Here is a 26,193-nt window from a genome sequence, read left to right as displayed (position 1 = left end):
TTCTTACCAGAAGCCACATCAGATATAGTTAATTAGGCAGACGGCAAGTCACACAGTGTATGTGTGTCAGAGAGAGAGAGAGAGAGAGAGAGAGAGAGAGAGAGAGAGAGAGAGAGCGAGAGAGAGAAAGAGAAAGAGAGAGAGAGAGAGAGAGAGAGAGAGAGTGAGAGAGAGAGAGCGAGCACAACGAATAATGAAAGAGGAGGAGTGATAGAAAGGGAAAGAAGAAAAGAGGGAAGGAACAGACTCATTACTCACTAAGTGGCAAGCAAGTTCTTCTTAGCACTCGTTCTGGTACACAGACTCTCTCTCTCTCTCTCTTTCTCTCTCTCTCTCTCTCTCTCACACACACACACACACACTCAAAAACACAAAGCAGAAGTGGACAAAGACACACGGTTTCAGGCGCCGCGGTTGGCTATGGCTCAGGGCTCTGACAGCAATGACACAAGTTACAAGTCGCCATCACCTGGAAGCAGGCCGGTAAGTGTTCACTTCCATTTATTCTCTCAATAATGAGCTGAGTTTGCTGTGTGCTTACATCTCCAGTCTCTGAATATATAGTTAAAAAGCGCTATAAACTACAACTGAAATAAAAATCGTGTGAAGGAAACACTACATCTAATCCTTGAGTAGATGCAGTGTTTCATGCATAATCAGTGGGCAGTAACACAGTTTATCACAGAGACACTAGCTCTGCCTTTGCTGGCTCTTTTCACAGTTTCTCAGAGTGTTTCACATGCACACATGGACCGGAGGCATGACTCGCCACAAGTGTAGGCTTTTTTGCAAATTAGAAAATTCATCACTTGGTCAAGCTGTGGGGATCCTTTGTTTTTTTTTGTTTGTTTTTTTTTTGCAAGTCCTCAAACTGTGAATGATGTGAGAGCTGTCAGGAAAAGATAGTGTGTAAAAAATACAGTCTGTAAGTTTGTTTCTGTGCATGTGACTCTGCCCATGTGCCAATCTCTAGCACATTGTTACTCCTTTTCTTACTCAAGAGCATTGTGGAGATAAGACATTCAAATGCTAGTGTTGATGGAGCAGTTTCCAGCAGCATCGGTTGTTTTTTTTTTTTTTTTGGTTTCTTCAGTAATGCATCAACAGACAGTTTAAAAGATGTTTGATCATTAATTTGTTATCTCTTTGATGTGCAACTGACTCAGCAATTTTGAAATCGATTAGTTATTACGATACCAAGAAAATTGAGTGTTCAGGACACGAAACAGGGTGTGCGTTACACCTAACCGATGACTCAGCCACTCCCCGACCCAGCCCCTCACATTAGGTATAGTGTGAAGCTCATCTTCTGTCAAACTGCCATTAAACCAGATAACGCTTCCATGTCACACATAAACCCACAAGGAAGAACTAATGACATAAACTACAACGGTCTAATCCTTCTACTTGCAGTTTCATCTTAACAAGCTTCTAGCTGAAGTCACTTTCTCAGGTTCAGGAGACTCCCCATGTCATGAATGTCAGCTTGCCGACTTGATGTTTATGTAATAGCCCACACATAAACTGTCAAAATTTGTGTTTTCGGTAGAGTTCCTCAGACGATGCGAAGAAGGTGATGCGGAGGGAGAAGAACCGGATTGCTGCTCAGAAGAGCAGGATGAGACAAACTCAGAAAGCTGACAGCCTTCACTTGGTGAGGAGACGTGCCTCTGCAACATACACCAGAAGCAACACAATTTAACACACTAATTCTGCAGAAGATCATTTCTTCTTAAGACCTTTGCCAAAAAGACAAAACACAGAAGAGATTATATGACATTAAATACAAAATATTGTGGAAAAATGCATGATTTTTGTTAGGGGAAACAAATATGTTTGAATTTACTGTTGAAATTTGGCTCATTGTACTACAAATCAGATTATCTTAGTACTTTATGTACACACTATTAGATGTTTAGCAGAATAGAGGATTAGTCAAAGTTGCCACCTTAATATTATAACAGAGATATTGACAAAGTCATGTTTGCACAGCCTGAAGACCCCGCTACTCTCCAGTCTAACTAAACAATATGAATACTCTTAACCATCAGGAATCGTTTCTAAGTGCCCATGCTGCACTTTTAAGCCTCTGGGAATCATTTCATACTATATTTACAAAATGCTACATGACCATGTGGCGATGTGTCATGGCTTCTGTTGGGCTGCACACTTGGAACGCTGCTCTGTCTGTTTGCAGAAGCTTAAGGAATAAATTAGCATGTGTGGGCATCACTCCCTCCATCCAGCATCAGAGCTCGCAACACTGAATATGATGAGAGAAGTGTGTTAGTCGCTGTTCTCTCTTGCCGCCCATTTCAAAGTCTAGATAGTACCTGTAGTCAGTGTAGGAGATCAGGTTTTACTTCTATTACTTAGCACAAGATAAAACTTAAATCTTCAAAAAGGAGCGCATGTATTTCTTCTGTTCTGTTCTGTTCAAAAACCAACTTTTTTATGCAGAGCAGGATGACTTTTCAATGACAATGACAACGATCATCTTTAAGTTCTAAACTTTATAACCTACACTTCTATAACTACAACACTAACCCACATCTCAACACACTGACCAAACAACCACTCTATGTGTGACTTCCGTGTTCAGCAGAGATGATTTGTGCTGTATTGTACTCTGCCATCAAGAGTTTTTCAAAGCAGCTGTTTCTGTGAACTTTATCAGATGAACTGAAGAGATTTTGACCTTCAGAAAAACCCACACAGTCTGTAGTAGTAGATCTAGTCCACCTGATTCCTGTGAAGCATAGTTTTTATTATCAAGCTCTTTAAAGGCCCGTCACAGTCACAGAGAACACCAGGGGACCACAGAACACGGTTTTGTGGTTGTGCTTTCATCGTCTCGCTAGATAAACAGGAAGACGAATTTTCCCTCTCTGTGACACTGGGCTTATTTCCTGTTTCTATACTGTAGTATTTTTTCTTCTTCTGTGTAAATGAGGTTGAAGTTGTATGCCGTGGGCAGGAGGGAAGAAAAAGGCTGTCACTTCTTGTAAAGTGCTGATAGCAGTGGGCTGTATTTGGCTAAGTGACGCAAGCACAGGGGTTTGCCCAAAGGTTCGGTGACAGTAAGGCACTACAGCTCGGTATTATAATCTTTTGGCCATGGTTTGATGACCTTTTCATTACCCGAACGGAAGATTTCTCCCCTGCTATTCCCACACCTAAGAGAGAAAAAACATCAACCACTTTTGTGCTATTTGCTCTACTTATATGATCTCAAAGTTGATAAGTCAGTGACTTTAGAGAACTTGTTTTGGAAAATGTACTTACGTCATTTGAAGATGTTAGGATGGCAACTTCTAATGTGAAGTTGAACTTAGTGAGCTGCAGGTAGATGATAGTGTGAGGTTTTTGTTTGACAATCCTGATATTTTTGCACATTTTTGCCTATTTAACACAAATGTTGAATATTTTATACATTTACTCTTACATAAAGTATGTCATACCTTTTGAATTTTTTATGTTTTTTTTTTTTACCTCCTCCCAGACAATCTTTGGTTTTCTTTTATGAAATTAGAAGTTGAATATACTTCAACTGGAGATGGTTCATCAATAACAGTTAAAATCCCCTACTCATATATTAGCTATGTTATTGTTTTGTAGTCATGCGACAGACTTTTCCAACTAATTTGGGATTCCCAGCTGATGATAACATAAGTCTGAATGAACAATAAAAGTTGCTCTTTTCTGGGCTTTCCATACAAGTATTTGTCTCAACTGTAAACAACATTTTTATGCTCACATTACTGCCAACTACTTCCCGAAAAATACCAAACTTAACCTTATTTTTTGTCCTGATGTGACTGATTTCCATCAGTGTCTGTGCAGTATAAAAATCAGAAAGACTGGCTTGAGAGGACAGTCCATCATAATGAACTTCGTGTTTACATTTGGTTATAGTCGCACTTGGATGCAGTTGAAAGCATAAAGTAGACATGATGCCATCACAGACGACCTGTTTCAAACAAGATTCAACTCTCCACAAGCTGATGCTCATATGTACTTAAATGAAACTAATGGCTGCCAGGAATTAGTTAAAATGCATTCAAATAAACTACAAGAACTGTTATAATCTTGAAATTCTATATATAATATAATATAATGCTGCAGGTTTTGCTTGTAACTAATAATTTAATGTCAATCAGACCTAACCACTCAGTAAAACTAAAGTGATAATTATTGTAATGAATGACAGCTCTGCTCACACATCCCGTTTGTGTCCGTTCGCAGGAGAGCGAGAACCTGGAAAAGGAGAACGCTGCTCTGAGGAAGGAGGTGAAGCAACTGACGGAGGAGGCCAAGTATCTCACATCCGTGCTGAGCAGCCATGAACCTCTGTGCACCGGCCTGGCCCCTCAGACCCCCGACCACCTGTACCCTCCTCATCACAGCAGCTACCACCACCAGCACATCGCTGTACCACACTACTGACGGCCGAAGAAGTGCTGTGAACAGATGACTGACCTCAAAGGAGAGCGAAAGACTGGACACGAGTCAGTAAATCATTCAAAACTGATCGAGGAGGAGTAAAAGGAAAGGCCAATATGTCTGCCCCACGATGAGAGTACGGAGCCCAAACTGTAACATGCAGTATTGAAAACTATTTATTTTGCTTCTCATGCTCATCCATTTTCTTTTATCTGATTGATATCGGTGATCTGTATGTGAACTTAAATGGCCCGATGAGTAGAATTATCAACCAGTCTATGTTTACATTGGGAGAAATAACCAACTTACTGTATGTTGAGGTGACTCAGATGATATTTTTGTAAATTGCGAATTTTTAGTGTCATCCTGTCATTTTATGAGTTTCTTGTGTTGTTTTAGTGTGTTTCAATGTGTAAATGTAGATTGATAATGCTCAGGAGATATTTTTTGACAGAACTGATTGTTGACAAGCAGAATGTAAAGTCAAAGTCCAGAAAAAGGTCTTGATGAACCAAAGTTTGATGAACAAGAATTGAAGAATGGGCATTCAATGGGTCTCGACTTGTGTACTGGTTATAATACTGATGTGTGAAAAGATCCTCAAGGATATTTATTAAATGTCATGCCTTATAGGTGATGTTTCTGACCTCCAGATGGTTGTTATTCATGCGTTCATGTGGTGTTTTTCTTTGTCGGGACAGTAAGATGTTTAAAGAGTGTACTCGTGCTGACACAAGGAGACATGGGACAAACCAAGAGGTTTTATAGCTCTGGTGAAGGAGTCTGTAGATGGCACTGTTTACCAGTATGAGGATGAAGTTGTAGTAGTTTACTGTAGGTATTCAATACAAAGCACAAAATAATAGTTCATAGCCTGCCCTGTGTGACTATATTTATACATTTTTATATTAATTCTTGAACACATCATTTGGCCATTCACCTCTTCTTTTGTTATGAGTTGACAAAATTAATTACTTGCTGTCTGTAATGTTTTAGACTAAGGAAGTAAAGTAGTAATAAACTATTAATAAGTATCGTTTCACAACTGAAGACACTTAATATGTTATAGAAGAGCTTGAACACTGTAACAATGAGAAATCTGTCTGTGCTTCAGGCTTTTCAGAAGGCACAAAGAACAGTTTAGGATGAGACTCCGCCCTTGAGCCTGAGGTGACCGAATCGTTTCAAGAACCCAAAGCGGTTTTAAGTCCGGGTGGAGGGTCACAGGCGCTCGTATACACGTGTTGCCACTCGGGAAACTCGACCTGAAAGGATCAAATACATTAATGAAATTATCTGTAACTTTATGTTGATTGAATTGTACAGTCAGCAGGCTTAAGTTCGACTACTAAACTAACCTCCACCAGGGGAGGAAATGAATTGAACGGACCCGAGAGTCCCGCAAAAACTGAAAGCTGTAGAGCCTGTATCAAGTAGTTTATTAACTATTTAGATTAAGAGTCTGACGCGTTCATATATATATTTTAAAAACTAAACTTTTTCTTGTTAAAAACATTAAGTTGTAGGCCTGTCTGTCGTTGACGTGCCACTTTCGGAAAGCGCTGAATGTTTAGTGTTGACCCAAGAAACAGGGAGAATTTCAGCCACTTTTTAAGTTTGAAGTGGTTTAACACGCAGTGGTCGAGTTCAAACTTTATACTCCATGAGTATATTGAAGAGACTAGTTTAATATGAGTGAGAAACAAGCGCTGGGAGACACAAAACTAAACGAGGAACAAACTAAGGCGGATTTGGAGAAGCATGTCAAGCTGGAGGCGGATGACGCGGCGCAATGCGCCGAGGATCAGAGTCAGCTGGACGGTCATGAAACGCCGCAACCCACCCGTCTGTACAAACGGCGCTGGATGATTGTCCTGCTGTTCAGCTCATATTCACTATGCAACTCCTTCCAATGGATACAGTACGGCATCATCAACAACATCTTCATGAAATTCTACAACGTGGACACCTTCACCATAGACTGGATGTCTATGATCTACATGTTGACATACATTCCCTTCATCTTCCCGGTGACCTGGCTGCTGGACAAGAAGGGGCTCCGGGTCATCGCGATTGTGGCCACTGCGCTCAACTGTACAGGGACGTGGATCAAAGTGGCAAGCGTCAGAACCGACCTGTTCGCCGTTACCTTTCTAGGGCAGTTTTGCTGCTCGTTAGCGCAGGTCTTCATCCTCGGGATGCCCTCGAGAATCGCGTCAGTGTGGTTCGGTTCAAATGAGGTGTCCACCGCCTGCTCCATCGGAGTTTTCGGAAATCAGGTACGCTATGATGCAAAGGAGTCAAGTTAGATTCTCACTTACTTGATCACTGATTTAGTCTATATGTAACAGCTCCACTAACCACTGATGACTTGGACGTTCCCATGTACGATTGACACGTTTGCGTATTTACGCACGTTAGAGCGACCACAGTGACCCCCCTGTGGATTGAAGCCACAAGAGAGAGAGAACGAATGGCAACAATGCATAATGAGCCATCATGCAAGAAAAAACATGCATTTACAACAACAGCAACCACTGTCTATTTGCCTTTATGGAACCTTTGATACAGGAATGGTAGCCTTCAATAAATAACTTATAACAATGAGAGATAAAGACAAAACAATTTCTCTAATCATGTTATACTTTCATATTGTAAAACTCAGTAGAGAAACACATCTCTTCTCATAAATGAAACTACGTGAATTCAAAGACATTCAAATACAGTAGTTTAGGCCTGTATTAACTGTTAACTTAAGTTTTTAAGGCTAACATGATTAGATTTTTGTAGCGATGACAGATCAAAGCTGTAAATAAAGTTATATGTCTCCAATCATACAGCATAACACAGCTTTGAATGTTTGAGACAATTTATTACATGCTATAGCATTAACATTACTGTTTGACATTACCCATGAAGATTGTTGTGTACTGTTGTGATCTTCACTTCACATAAACACCAAACACAATTCTTCACGTTATAACATTCATTTTACTTCTACAAAGATGTATCCACACACACACTAAAGAATAGTGTGCTGCTTCATTAGTAGCAGTGTGCTTAAAATCCACATGAACAGCCAAATAATCAGACAGGTGTGCAAAGATCAGCATTGTGCTGCTGCTAATATAAGCTCACAAGCATCACAGTTAACACTTGAGTCACCTTCCCTCAACTCCAAGGAAAACCGCAAACTGGACTTTTGGATGCAGTTTCAATAAATAAGGACAAACAGCTGCAGACTGTTTGATAGACCTTTAAGGAACATGTTGCCTTTAACCAAATGTGTGTTTTGACATTTAACACCCCATTCAAACTTTCCTTGACAAACCCTCCTTCACACTTTTCCGACTGACACCTACCCACAGACAATATGCTCGGAGATATTGGAGGTCATGTTTTTAACACCTGAAGCTTTTTTCTGTCATTTGTGTCTGACAAACAGACTTGATAATGGACTGGGCTAGATACCTGGCCTCAGTTATTTTACTGCATCCAAACGGACTGCCTTTATATGAGTACATTTCATCACATTGCACTCTTCAACAGTCTACAAGAAGGAATGTTAGTCCAAGCCTTATCTTAAAGATTACAGGCTGTATTGCAGTCTTCTCATTCTGCAAAGTCTGAGATAGCAGTTGGTATTGAGCTGTTTAAAATCTAAATTTTAAATATTCTCGGTCATTAACAGCACAGAGATCTGCAGGTGAACAATAACAAAGACTTTGAAACATTAACCTGCTGCACATCTTTGCTTCAGATGCAACAACACCCAAAATACTCCTCACATTCAAATGAGTTGGTCCTCAGTTAAAGTTCAACAGCGATACATGTCCATTTTTGTTTTTTGGGGTCATTTAATCATTAAAATAAGAGGTAGTATAAGGTATGAGCCGGAAGTTGCTAGAATTGGAAAATTAATGTCACATGACAAGACTGAATGTAATGAATATGTGGACATGTGGTATAGAGGCTCAGTGCCATCACATGCAGTGAGTTGTGAATGGACTGAGGACGCTGGCCGGTGCCGTAACTACACAGGCAGTAGAAACATCAGCTCCAGCTGCGCTCTCTCTCTCTTTTTTCTACAACAAGCAGTTTGCATGCAGGACAGCAAGCTGTGAGGACACAAGCTCCAATATTTTAAGACCTCTCACGTTAGGTTAGGACGCTTTAGGTTGAAATGCCGCACAACAATACTCTGAAAGGCAACCATGCAAATTCTGGACTTGGCGGTGAAGAATGGCCGCAGTCCAAAGCTGCAAAGAACCTCGCTCCAGGCCTCGCCTCGCTGCAGTGGAGTCCAGGACCTTTGGGCAGAGCCATCTCTATTGGTTCCCGGTTAGATGTTGAGGCTTCACATGGCGACCGAGCAGAGCTGGTCCCGAAGGCTGAGACCAAACTTTACCATCGTCGCTGGGTCATGCTGTTTCTCTTCAGTGCTGTCTCAGCCAGCAATGCCTTCATGTGGCTCCAGTATGGCATTATTAGTAACATATTCATGCGTTTCTACAACATTGACTCTCTGGCCATCGACTGGCTGTCCATGATCTACCTGCTCACCTACATTCCACTTATTCTGCCTGTCTTGTGGCTCCTGGACAACAGGGGCATCCGAGAAGTCGTCCTTGTTGGTTCAGCCTTTAACTGCATTGGTGCCTGGATAAAAATTGGTAGTGCAGGTCCAGATCTGTTCCCAGTCACTTTTTTTGGGCAGTTTGTGTGCTCGGTGGCCACTGTGTTCGTTCTTGGTATTCCCTCTTATCTTGCCTCAGTGTGGTTTGGAGAGACAGAAGTTTCTACTGCCTGCTCGATTGGAGTTCTTGGAAACCAGGTTTGGCCGATTATCTAACCAATCATCACTTGTGTAACAAGGTCCATATAGAGGCGTGAAATGTCTGACCGTTGTCTGTGGATTTTATAGTGCTGGACTGGATGCCAGAGTCACATAGGACTTCTAGTGTCTAATTGTGAGAGTCCTGAGAAAATTGTGTCAACTGTTCGCTGAAATCTTCTTGTCATACTTAGGCTATTTATCAGTTTAATCTAAAAACAATCTGTCTCGTCTCCTAACACAGATTACATTGAATTTCAAACTGATTTAGTAGTAAAAGGACATTAATGTGGTATATTTCATTGACCTGCACATCCAAGTTTCAGATTAGTGATATTGTAGCTGGACTTGTGAGAACTGAGTACAAACTTAAAATGAATTTATTTGGTTTTGCACTGTTTTAAAGGTAAGTTGTGAGGCAACTGTGTCACCATAGAGTAATAACATTGTTGTTATTACCATGTTACCATGTTAATAACATTGCTCCTATTCCATTTTAAAGACTGATTTTGTCTTAAAGTTACATTACAATAGCAAATCATAGCCAATAATGCATTATTAAATGACTAAATTATACAGTAGTGTCAAAAACAAGCAATAATAGTTGTCTAGATGCACATGATTCAGAAAATCAGAGGCAGCAGTGGAATTAAAAGGAGAACTTTTTGGGTTTTAAGCTACTGTGATTCCATGTTACTTTGTGTGTTCACTTCTGAACTGTCTTTCTCTATTCTTTGTTTAATTTGTGTTACATGTGTTCATTGCCTCACAGCTGGGTATTGCCATCGGGTTCCTCGTGCCTCCCATCCTGGTGCCTAATGTGGAAGACATGGACGAGCTGGCTCACCACATCAGCGTTATGTTCTACATCACAGCAGGAGTGGCTACCTTACTCTTCATCCTTGTTGTGTTTGGTAAGATGAAGCTTTTAAAGTGTCAGTTCACACAATTCACAAAAAAGGTCTCTCACTGTCTTTTAGTGGTGTCTAGCCAAGTGGATGGTAGTTTTTGTTTTATGTGCTCAAGTTTTGAGATGTGCATCTCTGAAACATCTCCTGCCAGACCAATACAATGGAAGTAAATTGAATTTGATTTGTGCTGCTCAAAGCACTTTTCAAATTTCATTGGGATAATTTGTTTGATAGAAAGTAGTTCCAGTGAACAATGATGCTATTAAAGTCTGTGGATTATTCAGAATTACCAGGACTTGTAACTTGTTGTTGTAAGGTTTTTCAAATCTAGGCTCTCAATGCTTTGAACAACTCGAAAGAAATAAGAGGCGGATATTTTAAGACACTCACAGTTAAAACTGAAACCTTCTGCATGGCTAGACACCATATGGGGTAATTGATAAATGTGTTTTTTGCGGTTTCGGCAAACCAACATTTAAATTCACAGAAAATGCAAATGAACTGAATGTAACAGAAACATGTACTGCACTCTGTAACATGAGTCTTCATGAATGGATAATGAAGTGAAATTGTCAATGAAACAGTCAAGTAAGTGAAATGAATCAAAGACTTCATTACTTAGCTACTGTGTTGCTTCAAACCTTTATACAGGCTCTATCTCACATTATTATTCTCAGATTTTTGATGTGTATTGTTGGGACCTTTTTCATTCAGGCCAATGGGATTTCCTTATTCAGTGGATGTGCTTGATGGAGGTTTTCATTTACAGCAGCGTTACTGTCTTGACAAGAAGCACCATTCAGTGGACAAGAAAAGTGCTGAGCTGCATGTTCCTACCAGCACAAAACCTTCCCTGAGGGGAGACCGCCGAAAAAGATACTGTTGTGGTATGAGTAAGGTCAGGAGAGATGTCACGGGAATGGGCACAAAAGTACAAAAGGGCTTTAGAAATAATGGCATCAACGGTATTGTTAAGTGAATGTTAGTTAAAGATATATTATAGATAGATAATTTATAGTCAGGACAGGACTTCACTTTTTCTCGTAGAAGGAAGTGGGAGGAAATGACACAAGAAACAGGATATGAAACGTTAGGAAAAATGCTTAGTAGTAGTCTACGTTTCTATCTGCTAACCCCTGCTACTGCATTTCAAACCATTCCCTTATATATTATATGAGTTTACATCTTTAGCCGCATGTTTAGCACCTCACATGTAGCACGTTTGTTTTTTGTCTTTTTTTTTAGCGCAGATAAAATTAGAATCTGCTGTGTCATTTCAGGGGTAGGTAGATTAATAACAGAAGTGTTTAGTCAGTATATAGTGGCACACTATGTTGTGAGTGTGTAGCACTCTTCTATAGTGAGCACTAGTGAACACTGTGGTGGGTAACAAGTCTCATGAAAAAGCTGTTGTCCTGTAGGAGCAGGGGGAGGACGGGGGCTCTCGTAAGCACTCTGCATTCAGAGGCACAAAAGGATGCTTGTGAAGGCATTCCATAGTAGTACCATGCACAACATTCAGACTGATTAAACTGTCAGCGTTGTTAGCATTGACTGCAGTCCCATTGTTTATAGTACACCTTGAGATGCAAACGTCAGCTCACTGCTAATTTGACCAGCTGAATAGTGTGTTTTTTAATTCCACATGTTTTTTTTTTATTAGACTGTTTCTCCTTTATTTCAATGGTTCTTTGACCCCTTAGTTAGACATTTTGGGAAATATGTTAATTTGCTTATTCTCATATCAGTACGCTAAATAGGAAGCTACATGCAGTGCCAGTTAGTGTACGCTAGCATAAAGACTGGAAGGCAAGAAAAAACAGCTTAGCCAGGCTGGTTGACCTGTCTCAACCAACAGATCACTGATTAAGCTGGCCCTATATGATGATGATGATGATGATGATGATGATGATGATGATGACACTGATTGCATAACAGGCACAAATACTGTAGCTCAAGAGCATTGACATGACTGCAGCCAGTTAGCATACCCTAGCATAAAGACTGGAAGGGGGGAACAGCTAGCCTGGCTCTATACAAAGGTAACAAAATTCACCTACCAGACCCTGTTAAGGTCATCAATTAATATGTTATATTTCTTTTGTTTAATCTACACAAAAAACAAAATGAAAAAGGACAAGTTGTTTTATGGGGAGTTAATTGTGATGGGCTTTTTTTTTTGGCAGGGCACAGTTTTAGAAGTGCTGGTTGGGGTATTATTTTTATATCTTTGGCCAGAACCATGCGATCTGTTTCCCCCAGTTTCAAATCTTTATGCTAAGCTAACCACCTCCTGGGTGGTTTTAACTGAGTGCATTTCACAAAATGTCAAACTATTCCTTTAATTCAAAGTACTTGCAACACTCACCATAGTGTGCATGTCCATGAATTGTGAGCAGTACAATCAAAGAATGGTTTTTAGGGTAAAAGCACAAAGCTATTTTAAGATTCATCAGGACACATTTTTTTAGAGGACACACACACAACTTTTTCTCCACTTACATGTGACTGAGTAAGGTTTGCCTAACAACATGACTTATGCTGCTCTTGGTTGATCCTGCGAGATAATTCACACCAGTTGGCTGCAGTAGTTTCATGATATGACACATATACTCACACACACAGCACACCCTCACACATACATGCAAGATGCCATGTGTGAGGGTTGTCCTGCTGGCAGGGCCATCTGTAGCCCTGCAACAGGCTTGTGAGTCAGCAGGGCAGACAAAGTCCCAGGATTCAGAGATTTGCATAAACTGTGTGCAAAGAGAGGTGAGAGAAGAACTTTCCTGCCAAAAGAACCGATAACCACAGAGCTGGTCTGCATTAAGACATAATATGAGTGGCTCATCTGATTCGGTTGAATGAATTAGGGGAATCACCGGGGGTGTAAAGGGAAAGTTAGCATATGCAAACTGTTTTGTAAAATTTCCAGTGAGGCCTCTTGAATAAAACTTAACATTTCCTTTGAAAAACAATGAAAACACATACAGTAATATGCAGTTGAGATCATGTTATAATTTGAATAACTTGACTATGGTAGAGCAGCTGTATCAAAGAGTAGGTGGGATTAGTGAGAATTAGTCATTGTACACAAACCCTCAGGTCAGATTCGCTGGGGGGGAAAACTGGCTCAGCTCCAAGAACTACAAAGACTGACATCTGTGTTTCTCCATGAGGCCTGAGGGCACACGCTCTCATCAGGAGAACAGCCGGCTGAGACGGGTCACATCACAGTTATCTTCCTAAAAGGTGACAGTCTGGGGGGTCAGAGACTGGCTGACTGTCCTTCAGCTTGAGAAATGCTCAGTGGAAGAATATGTGCATCGTGCGTGTTATGGAGGCGTGCTGATTGTATGTGTTTGGACCTGTCCAACTGTGTCGGTATGTGAATAGTGCTTAACACAAAACACAGAGCTGTGGCACAGATTCATGTCCTTCTCAGACTTGCAAGTGGACATTTAGTAGTTTACAGTCATGTTTGCTTGTGTAAAGTGGAGGAATTTTACAGTAAGTTTCTATTGTTTTAGCCACTGAAATCCCTAATATAGCCAATATCAACCTTAAATTTCCCCTTTAATTTCAAAGTCCAAATAATTTTTGCCTACATTGAAGCTATATTACCCTTATAGTGAGTTAAATGTACAGATCCAAGATGCAGTTTTCTTTCCGTTTGTGATGATGAACCTACCAAAGAGCTGAAGGCAGTTGCAGAGGTGAACAAAGCCTGAAAAATTGCCAAAAGGCAAACTGCCAGATGAAAACATTTAAATTAGAGTACATGTTAAATTATTCACTGTTTTTCATGATAAAATAAGACGTAGGATACATTTGACACTACACATGACATATTATTTTTCTTTGTTGGTGATAATGTTTGTTACATGTACCTTAAAGGATTTGCTTGGCGATTTTATATATTTTTCTTATTGTCAACAAATCTCATGTGCAGAGCCAAACCAACAATGACCTCACCCAATTAAAGCCACTTTAGTTGATATGTGTGAGTATGTTGTTCAGTTGCTGTTATCTGTGTTGACTGTGTTTGACATTGTTGTTGGTCTCTCCTCGTGTCAGTCTTCCAGGAACGTCCCAAACTTCCTCCGACTCAGGCCCAGGCCACAGCTCGTACCATCCCGCCGGAGCAGTACTCCTACACCGCCTCCATCCTCAGGCTGCTCCGCAACAAGCCCTTCATCCTCCTCATCATCACTTATGGTTGGCCATCACCATTCTCGGCAGTTAATTGTTATTAATTTTGTGGCCTAACACCAAAAAGTGTTTTAAAAAAAGGATCTAAACCTTTGACCTTTTTGGTGCAGTAACAATAATTAGATTTTTATTGTTGGCGTCTCTCACGATAACCAGCCCAACAGAAGGTCGTTAAAAAATTCATATGGTCTCCAACAGCTTTACACGTGGTCTGCCTTACATTCACCTGGATAATAACTGCTCACTCAGCAGGGAATCCATTAACTGATATCCATGAAAGCCTCCACACACCCTCCTTTTAAAGTGTAATGAGGTTTATCTTATCATTAAATTTAATAAAAATTCATGCAAGTCATTCAAATGCGCATGGAGATACGTGTGAGTGTTTCCTGGAGAGGTTCAAAGTTTGTTTATAGTCTTGACAATGTTTAACAAATGTGTGTGATCGATGAAATGAAATGACTGTGTGATATGAAACTTTTTTTTCTGTCAAGTTAGTCAAGTCAAACTATTCCCAACAGCTGTGAGCACTTTAAGAAAACACTGTAGCATTTCACCTAACTTGGAGTTAATGTGTCATTTCACTGACACTGACATTTCATTGACACTATGGATGTGACTATTATTAGTGTGTGTGTGTGTACGTGTCACTGTCTGTCTTTCTTTCTTCCTGCAAATGGTGTGTGGGTTACCAGATAAATATGCAGGGTTCAGCTGGTCACACAAAGTTTACCTGCGATCGTCGCCCTCTGTCCTACAGGCTGCAGCTCCACCTGTTCCTGCCAGTTTAACTGAGCTATAGCTGGTTCTTTCTTAGTGCCCAGTTAGATTCAAGTAACAGGCTCATATACAGTTTAATATGTACAAATAGAATAAAATAAGGATGTATGGTGATTGTTATTTTTACATTATACATCCTTACTAGATGTAATAATTTCCCCAAAAATGTGTTCATGATCATCTGTGTGTTTTATATCCAGCGTTTAATTGCTAGTGCTGACTTATCCTTTTATAGAAATCTTTGGTTCAGGACACCATTCTGTTTTGGAAACTAGCCTGATTAGGCTCATTAGACACAACTGAAAACTCAAAAACCTACGACTGCTCATATTCCAACATTTCACAATTCATCAATGTAAGGATTTTAGCTCAGTGCTTTTGTAACTTTGTGAGAAGTTTCCTGAAAGACATTCTTGTTCTGTGGTTTGTGGAGTGTAGACTTTGTTTCTCAGTCTTTTCCAATATTTCACAGGTTTGAACGTGGGTTGTTTCTACGCTGTTGGTACCCTGCTGAACCGCATGATCATCGACCATTACCCTGTAAGTCCTGTCCACCATGTCTGTATATGGATACATAAATTTACACAACATAGTTTTGTTTTGTTTTTTTTGTTTCCTCTGTATTGACCTCCAATAATTTCCATTATCCTTTATTAAACTCCCCCTAGTTGACATATTGATAGTTTATGAGATAGTTCAGGAGTATTATTTTTCATTAAAGCTCCACCTCGCAGTTTCACATCTTGGCAACTTCATTTTGACAAACAGGACATTCAATACCCAGAAATAATGTAATATGACATCAACAAATGGTGCTGTGGTAACAGATTTAACACGGGTAAATCCTGTTTTCTCTGAACACAGTGCTCATTCAGTTCTTATTAGAAGGTTTCAGTTCCTCATTTCCTGAGATGAAGTAATGTCCATATTAACACTAGAACGTCCAGCCAAGTGTCACAAGAAAGCGTATTATATACACGCTGATCCACTGGAGGATATTGAGTCAGTGTCACGTTTTGCCTCACCTAGGCGTGTTTCCAACCACAAGTGGCACAGTTTTTTAAAAACTGTAACCATGATTGTTGTGGTTACTTTTGTCATGACAACGAAGGTTGCCTTACTTTAAGGACGTGGTAACTTTAACCCATACCGTGTTTTGGGTGATCATTTTAACCCAAATCATGATATTTTTGCTTAAACTTAAGCAGACCTTAACCATAGCATTGTCACACCATAAAACATTATTAGTTTTTAACAGTGATTTGTAATCATTTTGGAAAGCACAGACAAATTATGTTGTCCTGCTGATTATTGCTGATAGAGGCTCCATATTAGAAAATGCTCCTAACTTACATGCTTGTACTTTTTACGCCTATGTGAGGCAAAAGATGACACTGACATAGTGGACCGGCAGGTGTATTACACACTTTGATGTGATCCTGGGTTGGATTGTCAGATAGGGCAAGTAGACTGAAACTGTGGGGTGATTTAGTGCTTTTCTCAATTTAAACCTGCAGTGCAGAACTTTTGTCTCCCCCTTCTGGCAATGAGAGTAAATAGTAGTTACCTCGATGTGACTCCTGTTCTTTGAGTACAAGCGTGAGCTGGTCCCTGTCGTCACTGTTGTGGCTGTAGAACGGTGGATAAATCGTTTGGGCATCACAATCCTCAAGAAATGACTCCTTTCACTATCAGAATTTGATCCTTTTGGTCTGACAACATTTGGAAAGTCTAGAAGAGCTGCACGATTAAATTATTTTATCCCTCAAGTAAGTGGAGGGCTAAACTGGAAGTTAGCCGGCTTTGTCGGTGGAAGTCTCTGGTGCGCATACTTTATGGGTGCAATTTAGCTCTGGCAAACCAATCATTGCTTGCTGATGTAAAATGCATCACTACTAGTGCGCCAGAGTGGGAATGTCGCCACAGACACCAGATTAAAAACTCTGGTGTATTGTGAAATACAACGAGATTTACCTGCCGGTGATAGGCTTAATCAGCATTGTGTGAACTCGTTTGGCGAGGGCTTGAATGTAATGGACGTTCATTTATATGTAAAAGTCCTGCAATCCAGCTTTAAGTATCACCACAGGCTGCTGGCAAGATGTGTGCAAAGTTTTAATTTGAGCATCTTGCCAACTACACCTTTAAATTTAAGTGTCCATTTATAAGGAGGAAGGTTTATCTGACCTAAATTAATGTAGAATCTCTCTCAAACCTTAAATACCCCTGGTTGAAATTTAGCGACCAGTCTTTCCTGTGTCTGCTTTCTCTGTCTGCCTTGGTGTGTAAGGCCATGAAGTCACTAACCTATATGTCCTGTCTTTCTTGACCGTTTAGGGAGAAGAGGTGAATGCTGGGAGGATAGGCCTTACCATTGTCATTGCGGGTATGGTTGGCTCCCTGATCTGTGGCCTTTGGTTGGACAAAACCAAAACTTACAAGTAAGACAAATGTCAAAAAAGAAAAGTACAAAAGAAGTCTGTTGTTGGGGGATCAAAGAGAAGCATAGAGAGGGAGTTAAAGTAAAAATTCAGGGAACAAAAAAGGGAACAAAATGGGAAATTAAACAAAAAATAATATTTTGTGACTGATCTTACAGATTGACAGATTTTATCCATCATTAAGCAGCCACACAAGATCTGTCATGTTCTGTTTATTGTCATTTCTCTTCTCAGCTCGCTGTAGATCTCGTTTATGTGTTGGCTGTTGGGGCTCTGTGTCTGTTTATCCAGGTGCTACGTGCTGTTCAAACGCTGAGCTCTGTGACTTTTTGCTCCTGCCTCCTGTCTGTGTAGTGACAGCAGTGTCACAGTAGGGGCTATAGTCCACCCCCTCTGTCTTATTTACAAGAGTTTTGTCCTGCAAATGGGGGAATGCGAGTGTGTTCGTGGCACACATGCATGCATTTTGACTGCTCTCTTTCATATTTTAATTACACTCTGATTGCCCTAAAATACCTTGCAGTTCATCTTTTAATTACCTATCCTATACTGCACTTTTAAAAGAGTTGTAAGATTTAAATTGATGTTTTTATTTCTTTAAACTCAGTTTTTTTTTTTATAGATTTATGTTGAATTTTGAAATGCTACCATTTATTCAAGATGTCAAGCAATAGTCTTATGGTCACTGTGGTCAATATTAATTACAAGATGTATGAAAAGATGTTTTTGTGACACAAGATTGTCATAAAAACACAATTTCAGCTTTCTGTTATGTCTGTAATATTAACACCTAACCTCTTGTAATCTTTGTACATTTAATCTATTAATCCATAGTCTAACTCTGCCAACATTAGACATTTTTTAAATCACAACTATCAGAAGAAGAAGCAACTATCATCTGTTACAGTGACTTCTGTATCCTGAGGAGTTTGTTCACACAAACTATTACAAAAAAATAGATGAAATTCAACAATACTCACAATTTATCATGATTTTCCACCTTAAACCTTTGTGATTGTTGTGTTTTTCCAGGCAGACTACCCTCGCAGTCTATTTCATGTCTCTGGTCGGGATGATCGTCTATGCTACTACGCTCAGTCTTGGATACCTCTGGGTGGTATTCATCACTGCTGGAGCTCTCGGGTATTCTTTCATTCTTTATTTTTAAACTATAAAATAATATGATCTAAAAATTACATCTAGATCAGTCAAAAACATATACAGTAGGGGCTAAAAATCTGAGACCACTTTCCCAAAGGATGCTCTCAGACTTTTGGACCCTGCTGTATATCCTCAGTGAGCGAGTGGGTGTGAACATTTCTTACACAGAAAAAAGTGGTTTATTAAAAAAAAAATCTGCATCAGCGAAGCAGACCTGCAGTAAACATTGCACAGCCTTCAAAAGTTCCTTTTTGATGGCTTTAGTTCTGTTATGTTAATTTCTCCAAGTACAATATTTGCATTTGTAACAATAATTTACAGACCTGTTGATTTAGCGGTCTAACTTTGACTTGATAACCATGCAGCCGTGTACACTGATGACTGAAGGTACAGATTTGCTTTTGCACACACTGCCCTAGTATGTAAACTCAGGATACTGTATATAGAGCAGAGGTCAAGCAGGCTTCCTGTATTCATGGCAATACAATAAAACAACATATGGACAGTGGCCACAGTCGTGTGGAATCATCTCAAACAGTTAATTTAAATTCATTTAATTTACTTTATTTCACCATAACAATCCACTCACTATCACTTCTGCTTTCCAGGAAGTCCAGGGTACATACTGCATGTTTAAAACAAACCTAAAAATATATGTTAACTATATTTAGCTCGTTTAGCTCACAGTAGTACTTTTACATTGAGTTCAAACCTTTATGTGGCTGTTCGTGTATCATTACACCTCTTCAGTGGCACAGATTGGTCTTCCAGATTCCACCCGTTGTGTGAAAGTACACCTACATACAGTATTATAGCATACATGCACACACATGCATGCCAGATAGTGTACAACGCTCATGTGACTCAGGCTGAATTGCTAAATAACTCACATAAAGCTTCATTTGTTAATGGAGACAAATGAGCTCCATCTTGCTTCATGTTCCTGCTGGAATTCCTGGTATTTAGCCTTTTCTGCTGTGTAAAACTACTGTCCCAAGTATTTTTTATTTTTTTTTACAATATCTAAGAATTTATATTCTAAGAGTCAAGTGTTCTCAGATTATTCAGAGAGTATTTCTCTGCGTATCTTATTGGCAGTTTTCTAAACAAAACCTTCATGTGTAAAAGTGAAAGCGACAACATGCAAAGGCATCATATCCCCCGTGGTATGCTTTTTTAAATCAAGACACAAGCAGCGGAAGCATGCGCGTACATCGAAGAAATGTGTCTGGAAATACAGTATGTAGTGACTCAGGCTGATGTGTTGCCGCTGTTGCTGTGTAAAGACCTTCAGTTTCACTTGTTGTCACTTCAGTGGAAGCACAACATGAGGTGATGAGTGAGAAAAATGTCATTTGACTGCCTTCAAAGCCTGTTGTTCCTGAATAACCAGCATCATTAAGCCACAGTTGAGGGTGTTTGTCTTTATATCCTGAGAGGACACTGATGTTTAGTTGGTAGAAAGTCTGCACCCACACTCCAGATTGTAATATTGAAGTTTAGATCAAAATAAAGCACCAAGAGTTTTGTAATAGTAGCAGAAAAATCAGCTGTCATCAAAAATACATCCAAATTATTAGACTCTTTTCTTTTATGATGTTGAGAGCTGGGAATACCTTGTCACAATTAATGAACTTGTGATTCTATGAAATAAAAAAAAGTTAATGTTTTCTGTCCAGGTTTTTCATGACAGGCTACTTGCCGCTGGGGTTTGAGTATGCGGTTGAGCTGACGTACCCAGAGTCAGAGGGAACATCCTCCGGACTCCTCAACTGTTCAGCACAGGTAAAGCTTTATGACCTGCAGGGTCACACTGAACCTCATAGTGGACCAAAGCCCAGTACAACAGTGAAGTAGACAGCATGAGAGCAAATGTTTGTGTTTTTACTGGTTGTACAGGAAAAGTGAGTCATTCACTTTGTTTTACCTGAATAATCCAGTCAGTATTAACACTTGTTTCCATGGAGACCCGAGTACAGCCATTAAGACAATGAATAACCTAAACAATAGTGTAATTAAAACAGTCTGCAGAGTCTGGCCAGTTATGTAGTAAAATCCAGATTTGACTTTGCACCTGAAAGCCTGCAGATTAGTTTGTTCCTTGTAGACCCAGGAGGTCATTTCACCAAATTTACAAGCTGCAATTTACAGCATGAGATAATTTCCTCACGCTCAATATGACATTTTCTTCTAATCAAAACAAACACTGTGCTTGCAACCCATGCATGAGCACGCCAGCATAAATGCCACCTTTTCTTGCAGTTTCTTGCAAATCACTTTTGTGAAACAGGCCTCATTGTAGCCGATTGCAGGTAGTGGCATCATAGTGCTGGATGCATTCCTTGCATGCAGCATTTTTGGCTGCAGTGATTTCCAGAAGATATTGATCCCAATTATTACAGGCCATCGCTTCTTGTAAGTCTTAGCTGAGTGATGAAAGTGAAGCTTTGAGAGTGAGGAGAAGCACATTTGTTTGGCTGCAGACACCAGCTTTATTCCTAACATGCATATGAACTGCATGTCCTGCATGCACAGGTGTTTGGCATTATATTCACCATCTGCCAGGGGAAGATCATCGACAACTTTGGAACTCTGGCAGGAAACATCTTCCTCTGTGTCTTTCTTCTAATCGGCACAATAGTAACAGGTAAGACCTTTCTGACTGTGAAACGTATGCTACATGGAGTCATAACAAGATTTTATGTCACATATAGCAATGCACAAGAATTCTCTTGGTTCTGTTATGAGTTACTGATCTTGAGGGAAAATGTTAAATTCCAAGAATGTAGATGATGGTTACTGTGTAACTTGACTGTTTCAGGGTTGAATGTTAACCAGATATGATATTTTTAACATAATGACAAATTTTGTTGTTATTGTATCATATACTTAATGAAGAATTATGTCACTTCCCAGCAGGATGGCTGGTTGACCTTTGAAAGAGCTCAGGTTTAGAGTTCTGAGAAATTCTCAAATTTCCTCAAAAGGGTTAAATAAAAAAAAGTTCTGTGCCTGTTTTGAAATGAAGTTTGGGAAAAGGCAGTGTTTAACCACAGGCAGGCGATCTCTTGTTCCATCCTACGTCCTCCTCTCTGAGAAGTGAATGTTTTTCATTAAGAAATGCTTTAAGCAGAAGTTTCTAGAAAGACAGATCAGAGGGTGGAGCAGTAAACATTCAATTCAATTCAATTCAATTTGATTCAATTCAATTAAAAAACTTTATTTATCCCAGAGGGGCAATTCCTGAGGCAGGCATAGAAAAAAAGAGCATATAAACAAGACATATCAAGACAATACATGATAGACAAACAGTGACCAAATGGAGTCAAATGGTCAAATGTCCAACAGTAATAACAAATAATTTAAGAGTCTATTTTAGACATTTTGTTAAAACTGAGTAATGGAAAGTTTTGCATCACTCAGAAGGTTGCTGCACAGACATACTGACAGTCTTAAAGTGAGACTTCACACCTCTGTTTACTCCTGAGCCACTACAGAATCACTTAGCTCTTTTTTGCATGGCCCATTGAGAGGCTTATGAGAAATATATAACTTTTTAAAAATGCATTAGCCACTAAAGCAGTAAACCTTTAACACACTAGAATAACACTCCGACACTCTTTAATGAGACTGTTCTTCCCACAAAGGTCAACAGGCTGACTCACTGTTTTTTATATCTTACTCAGCAGACTTCTTGTTGTGGTCATTGTGCCAATAAGAGAACAGCTTTTAGGAAAACTACAACTGAACTCCCACTTCTTAGTTTGTGATTTACATTTCTGTGTGAAGCTGCTGAACTGCACGAAGTTGTTCTCAAAATGCATGAACAGAATTGTCTCTCTGTAATGTTTTCAGTTACAAAGGTTATAATTTCCTCTGAAGTTCATTGACCTGAAGTGGAAATTTAGGTTACTTATTAATTTGCAATCAAGATGTTTTTATAATTGTGCAAAGTTTGAAGATAAGTTAGACTGTGTGACTTGAGTTAGACATACTGTATTTTCTTCAGATTTACATCTGTTGCTTCACAGTCTGAGGAAATACTTAACAAAGTTTATTATACTTTAATAGAGTCTCTGTTATGATTACAACATATCCGTGCATAGGTGCCATCTACTGGATAGTCACCTGTATTACATCTTGGCAAGGCAGGCCTTTCAGGTTGACTCATAGCTGGGAAATGGGCTTAATTTTATTCTTTTGTGTCCTCATAATAGAAGAGTTTTATGTCATTATCTCATGCAGGCTTTATCTGTTCTGTCTCTTTATTCTCTCTCAGGATTAATCAAATCTGATCTGCGGAGACAAAAAGCAAACATGTTGGCCAAAGCAGCAGTAAGTAAAAGGATGTCATGCTTTGTTTGTTTGTTAGGGATGTACACTAGGGGAACAGCGGTGGTGGTGGTGTAACTTGGGATGTTTTAGTGTTTTGCCTTGTCATAAGTTTGCATGAGGGACATGTGGTCAAAGTCACATGTGAACCTTGTGCTGCTCCAGAAATAACTCCCTCTGTGCTCCTTATTATAGTTTTTCTCTCATCTCAGTTCGCCTGCATGCCTGTACCAATATTCCATAAAAATAGTAATATATTAATATGGCCCAATACTGCTACACTGTCTGTACTACATATGTTGCATTTTTTATCTTCTTCTGGTGTCTGCATGTTGCTAAAGAGAGCATACATATGTTATTTCAAAAATATTTCCATTTATTGAAGTCATTTCTTGAATGTTCTGAGGGTTTAAAATAATATAAGATATGCTTATATGTTAAAAACTGTAGAACTAAAAAATATCTCAGGAGCTTGTTGAATTTGTCAGGATAGTAGCAACAGTGAGAGCTTCATCGCTGTGATGTCTTAACTCCTGTCCTAATTCTGTCTGAATACACTTCTTTCTGTTTCACCACCGTGTGACTAGCCAACTTTTGGCAGCATTGCTCTGAGTAGATGATTTGTGAAAGAACCTGAAAGAAATGTCTTTTAGATAAAAAAGCAAAGAGGGTATAACAAGACAGTTTACCTCAAACAAAAGCAATAAGATGAGGTGCAAAATTAAGAAACCATTTGAATGGGACACAAAAGCAACAGAGGCAATGCCCTAAAGAGGGGACAGGACTGTGGACAAAATCTGAAGAGTTGATACTGATGCCAGGGTGGGTCTCCAAACTCTGTGGTGATTGCTGATATCAAATTCATGTTATATTCAAAACATTTTCAGTTATTTGAGAAGATTAAGCTCAACATCACAACTTTTAGAACATTTTAAGTGATTTTATTTCACTTAAAAACACAAACAAGAACATCAGATTCTGTTGCAGCAACTTCACCATAGACTGGAGACTCACACCTGTATAAATGAATGAAAAGTGATCAGTAGCTATTGTTTTAGGCGGAGAGGCAGATGTCGGGACAAGACTACGGAGCCACGGCCTTAATCTCCGAGCCACAGACTTCTCCTTCTCAAGCCTGATCAATAAACCCTTTCTGCTTCAAAAAAAAAAAAATCTCCTCAAATCTTAGCTCAACACACTGATGCACAAAGGTAGGAGCACCAGCAATCAGCACATACTGTCGATAATCACCCACACCTGCTTCACACTCTGTTACCCTTCACTGTTAAAAATGCCTGTTCTGTCACGCTCTCACTTCCTTAAAGATCACGCTCGATATTCACACAATCATGAAAATATGGAATTTTTTTCTTTCCTCACCAAACCCATTTCTGTGTGATTTTATCCAGTTACCTCACATTTTAAATGAACTTGGGTAATAATTAATCCCATCACAGCCAATTTTCCTGACGTAACATTTACAAGAGCCATATAGTAATAAATAAAACACATTCTCAAATGTCACATTTAATAGCAGTGTACCCGGATATTCTCTTAGATAATTATTTTATTGTTTGGATGTACAGTGATATACAGTGATAATTTTTAGATGAGTGTGCCTACTTTGATAAGGTACTTGTACTGTAAAAATACCATTAAAAACTAAGTGCAGGTAAGGTAATGTGATAACAGATCCATAGGCATATTGGGGCTATTATCAGTCATGTGTATATGCATGAATGCAGGTACAGTGGACTCAGGTAGATTGAAATTTTAATTTTAAATGGGTAAAAATGCCATTTTTGCCCAACAATCTACAGTCAATAACCTAACGACAAAGTGAAAATATTTTTTGCAATATTTTTGCAAATTTTGTCTCTTTACTGTCTTTGAGTGGCCCAAGAAAACCCAGACGTAAACCCCACAGAACATCTGTGGAGAGACCTGAAGATGGCAGTTGGCAGTCTGCTGGGAAGACTTACCTGAGAAGACTCAAAGCTATAATTGCTGCCAAAGGGGCTTCTACAAAGCACTGAATTAAGGGTCTGATTACTTATATGAATGAGAGATTTCAGTTTTTGATTTTTAATAAATATTATCACTTTGTCATTATGGGTTATTGAGTGTAGATGGGCAAAAACTGGCAATACACAATAAAGTGTGTAAAAAGTGAAGGGGTCTGAATACTTTCTGAATCCACTGTATGTATGTGGCATTAGCACACTGACAGGAAGTAGAGTAGTGTGATGTTTCTGTTTTTGATGAGACCCTTTGAGCACAAAGCTCGACCGCTCAACCCAGAAGAGACAAAGGACAACTTCTATGATGAATCCCTACATCTGCTGAATTAACGTGTCTGTTTTGATTGATAGGGACCCTCCGACTGCCAGACCGGGAGCCTGTCTGCACCTGCTGTCGTCAACGATGCCAGGTTTTAGACATACACATAGACTAAAAAAAAAAAAAAAAAAAAAAACTTTGAAAATGACCATGATTTACTTGCTGTTACAGTGAAACGTGCAGTACTTGGAGAGAACAACAGAATCAGGACATTTTTAAACTCACCTCCCTTCTGAGAAGAGTTAGATGTACAATGTTGTATTAATTATTTATAAAGAAAGTTATTATGCTGATGATATTCTTACCGAGCCTAAAAAATCATTGTGCAGTCTCAGAGATATTTTTTTATATTTAAATGTGAATGAAATGCTCGCACTAAATCTGCAAAAAGACACATCTGTGAAACTTTTGTTTGTGCCCCTCGACAATTTTACCTGTTAGTATTTGTAAAGTGCATAGTTGATTATGTACAGTATATACAAAACATTTTCCAGAATGGATTTATACTGACTTTGTCAGCACATAAATATGTAAATACAGTATCCACATTTTTATGACTGATTTTAGTAGAAATTTAATAAATTAATTCATACAGGATATTAAATGGTTTCTAATCCATGGCAGTCGGCAGTAAGGGAAGAAAAGGACAAATACTGATGATATAATTGTGTAATTGTATTTGTAACACTGTTCATGTTTACTTATTTAACATGAAATAAAACTATTTTATGAAGTTTAT

The 26,193-nt window shown here is 39.2% G+C and overlaps 2 protein-coding genes across 5 annotated transcripts; both read left to right on the top strand.

Annotated features, from left to right (window-relative positions):
- Positions 1-73: 73 nt before the first annotated feature.
- batf (basic leucine zipper transcription factor, ATF-like) lies at positions 74-5,095 on the top strand. Its single transcript, XM_067571689.1, has 3 exons — positions 74-483; positions 1,550-1,654; positions 4,246-5,095. The coding sequence occupies exons 1-3, from the start codon at positions 421-423 to the stop codon at positions 4,444-4,446; spliced, it is 369 nt and encodes a 122-aa protein (XP_067427790.1). The 5' UTR covers positions 74-420; the 3' UTR covers positions 4,447-5,095.
- Positions 5,096-5,621: 526 nt separating this feature from the next.
- Positions 5,622-26,192, top strand: LOC137168861 (heme transporter FLVCR2-like). 4 transcript variants are annotated; one of them, XR_010924349.1, is made up of 11 exons: positions 5,623-6,722; positions 10,050-10,191; positions 14,266-14,406; positions 15,653-15,720; positions 17,518-17,621; positions 18,654-18,764; positions 20,462-20,567; positions 21,318-21,429; positions 23,062-23,117; positions 24,173-24,325; positions 25,487-26,192. XR_010924349.1 is itself a non-coding variant. In XM_067571687.1 (10 exons), exons 1-10 carry the CDS (start codon positions 6,135-6,137, stop codon positions 25,550-25,552), a joined length of 1,494 nt encoding a protein of 497 aa, XP_067427788.1. In that variant the 5' UTR covers positions 5,622-6,134; the 3' UTR covers positions 25,553-26,192. The 4 variants fall into 4 exon arrangements, 3 of the variants coding, with proteins under 3 accessions (XP_067427788.1, XP_067427786.1, XP_067427789.1); XM_067571687.1 differs by lacking the exon at positions 24,173-24,325 and having other exon boundaries at positions 5,622-6,722; XM_067571685.1 differs by having other exon boundaries at positions 24,173-26,192.
- Position 26,193: the final 1 nt, after the last annotated feature.

The sequence above is a fragment of the Thunnus thynnus genome, chromosome 18 (genome assembly GCF_963924715.1).
Source record: "Thunnus thynnus chromosome 18, fThuThy2.1, whole genome shotgun sequence".
NCBI classification, from domain to species: Eukaryota; Metazoa; Chordata; class Actinopteri; order Scombriformes; family Scombridae; genus Thunnus; species Thunnus thynnus.
This window is presented reverse-complemented; position numbering and strand designations above follow the sequence as displayed.

Excerpts from the sequence above, each read along its gene's own strand:
- batf (XM_067571689.1), top strand. The coding sequence starts at position 421 with ATGGCTCAGGGCTCTGACAGCAATGACACAAGTTACAAGTCGCCATCA. Across the intron at positions 484-1,549 it reads CATCACCTGGAAGCAGGCCG|AGTTCCTCAGACGATGCGAA; the intron begins GTAAGTGTTCAC and ends TGTTTTCGGTAG. Across the intron at positions 1,655-4,245 it reads AAGCTGACAGCCTTCACTTG|GAGAGCGAGAACCTGGAAAA; the intron begins GTGAGGAGACGT and ends GTCCGTTCGCAG.
- LOC137168861 (XM_067571688.1), top strand. The coding sequence starts at position 8,627 with ATGCCGCACAACAATACTCTGAAAGGCAACCATGCAAATTCTGGACTT. Across the intron at positions 20,568-21,317 it reads TCCTCAACTGTTCAGCACAG|GTGTTTGGCATTATATTCAC; the intron begins GTAAAGCTTTAT and ends CTGCATGCACAG. Across the intron at positions 23,118-24,172 it reads ACATGTTGGCCAAAGCAGCA|GCGGAGAGGCAGATGTCGGG; the intron begins GTAAGTAAAAGG and ends CTATTGTTTTAG.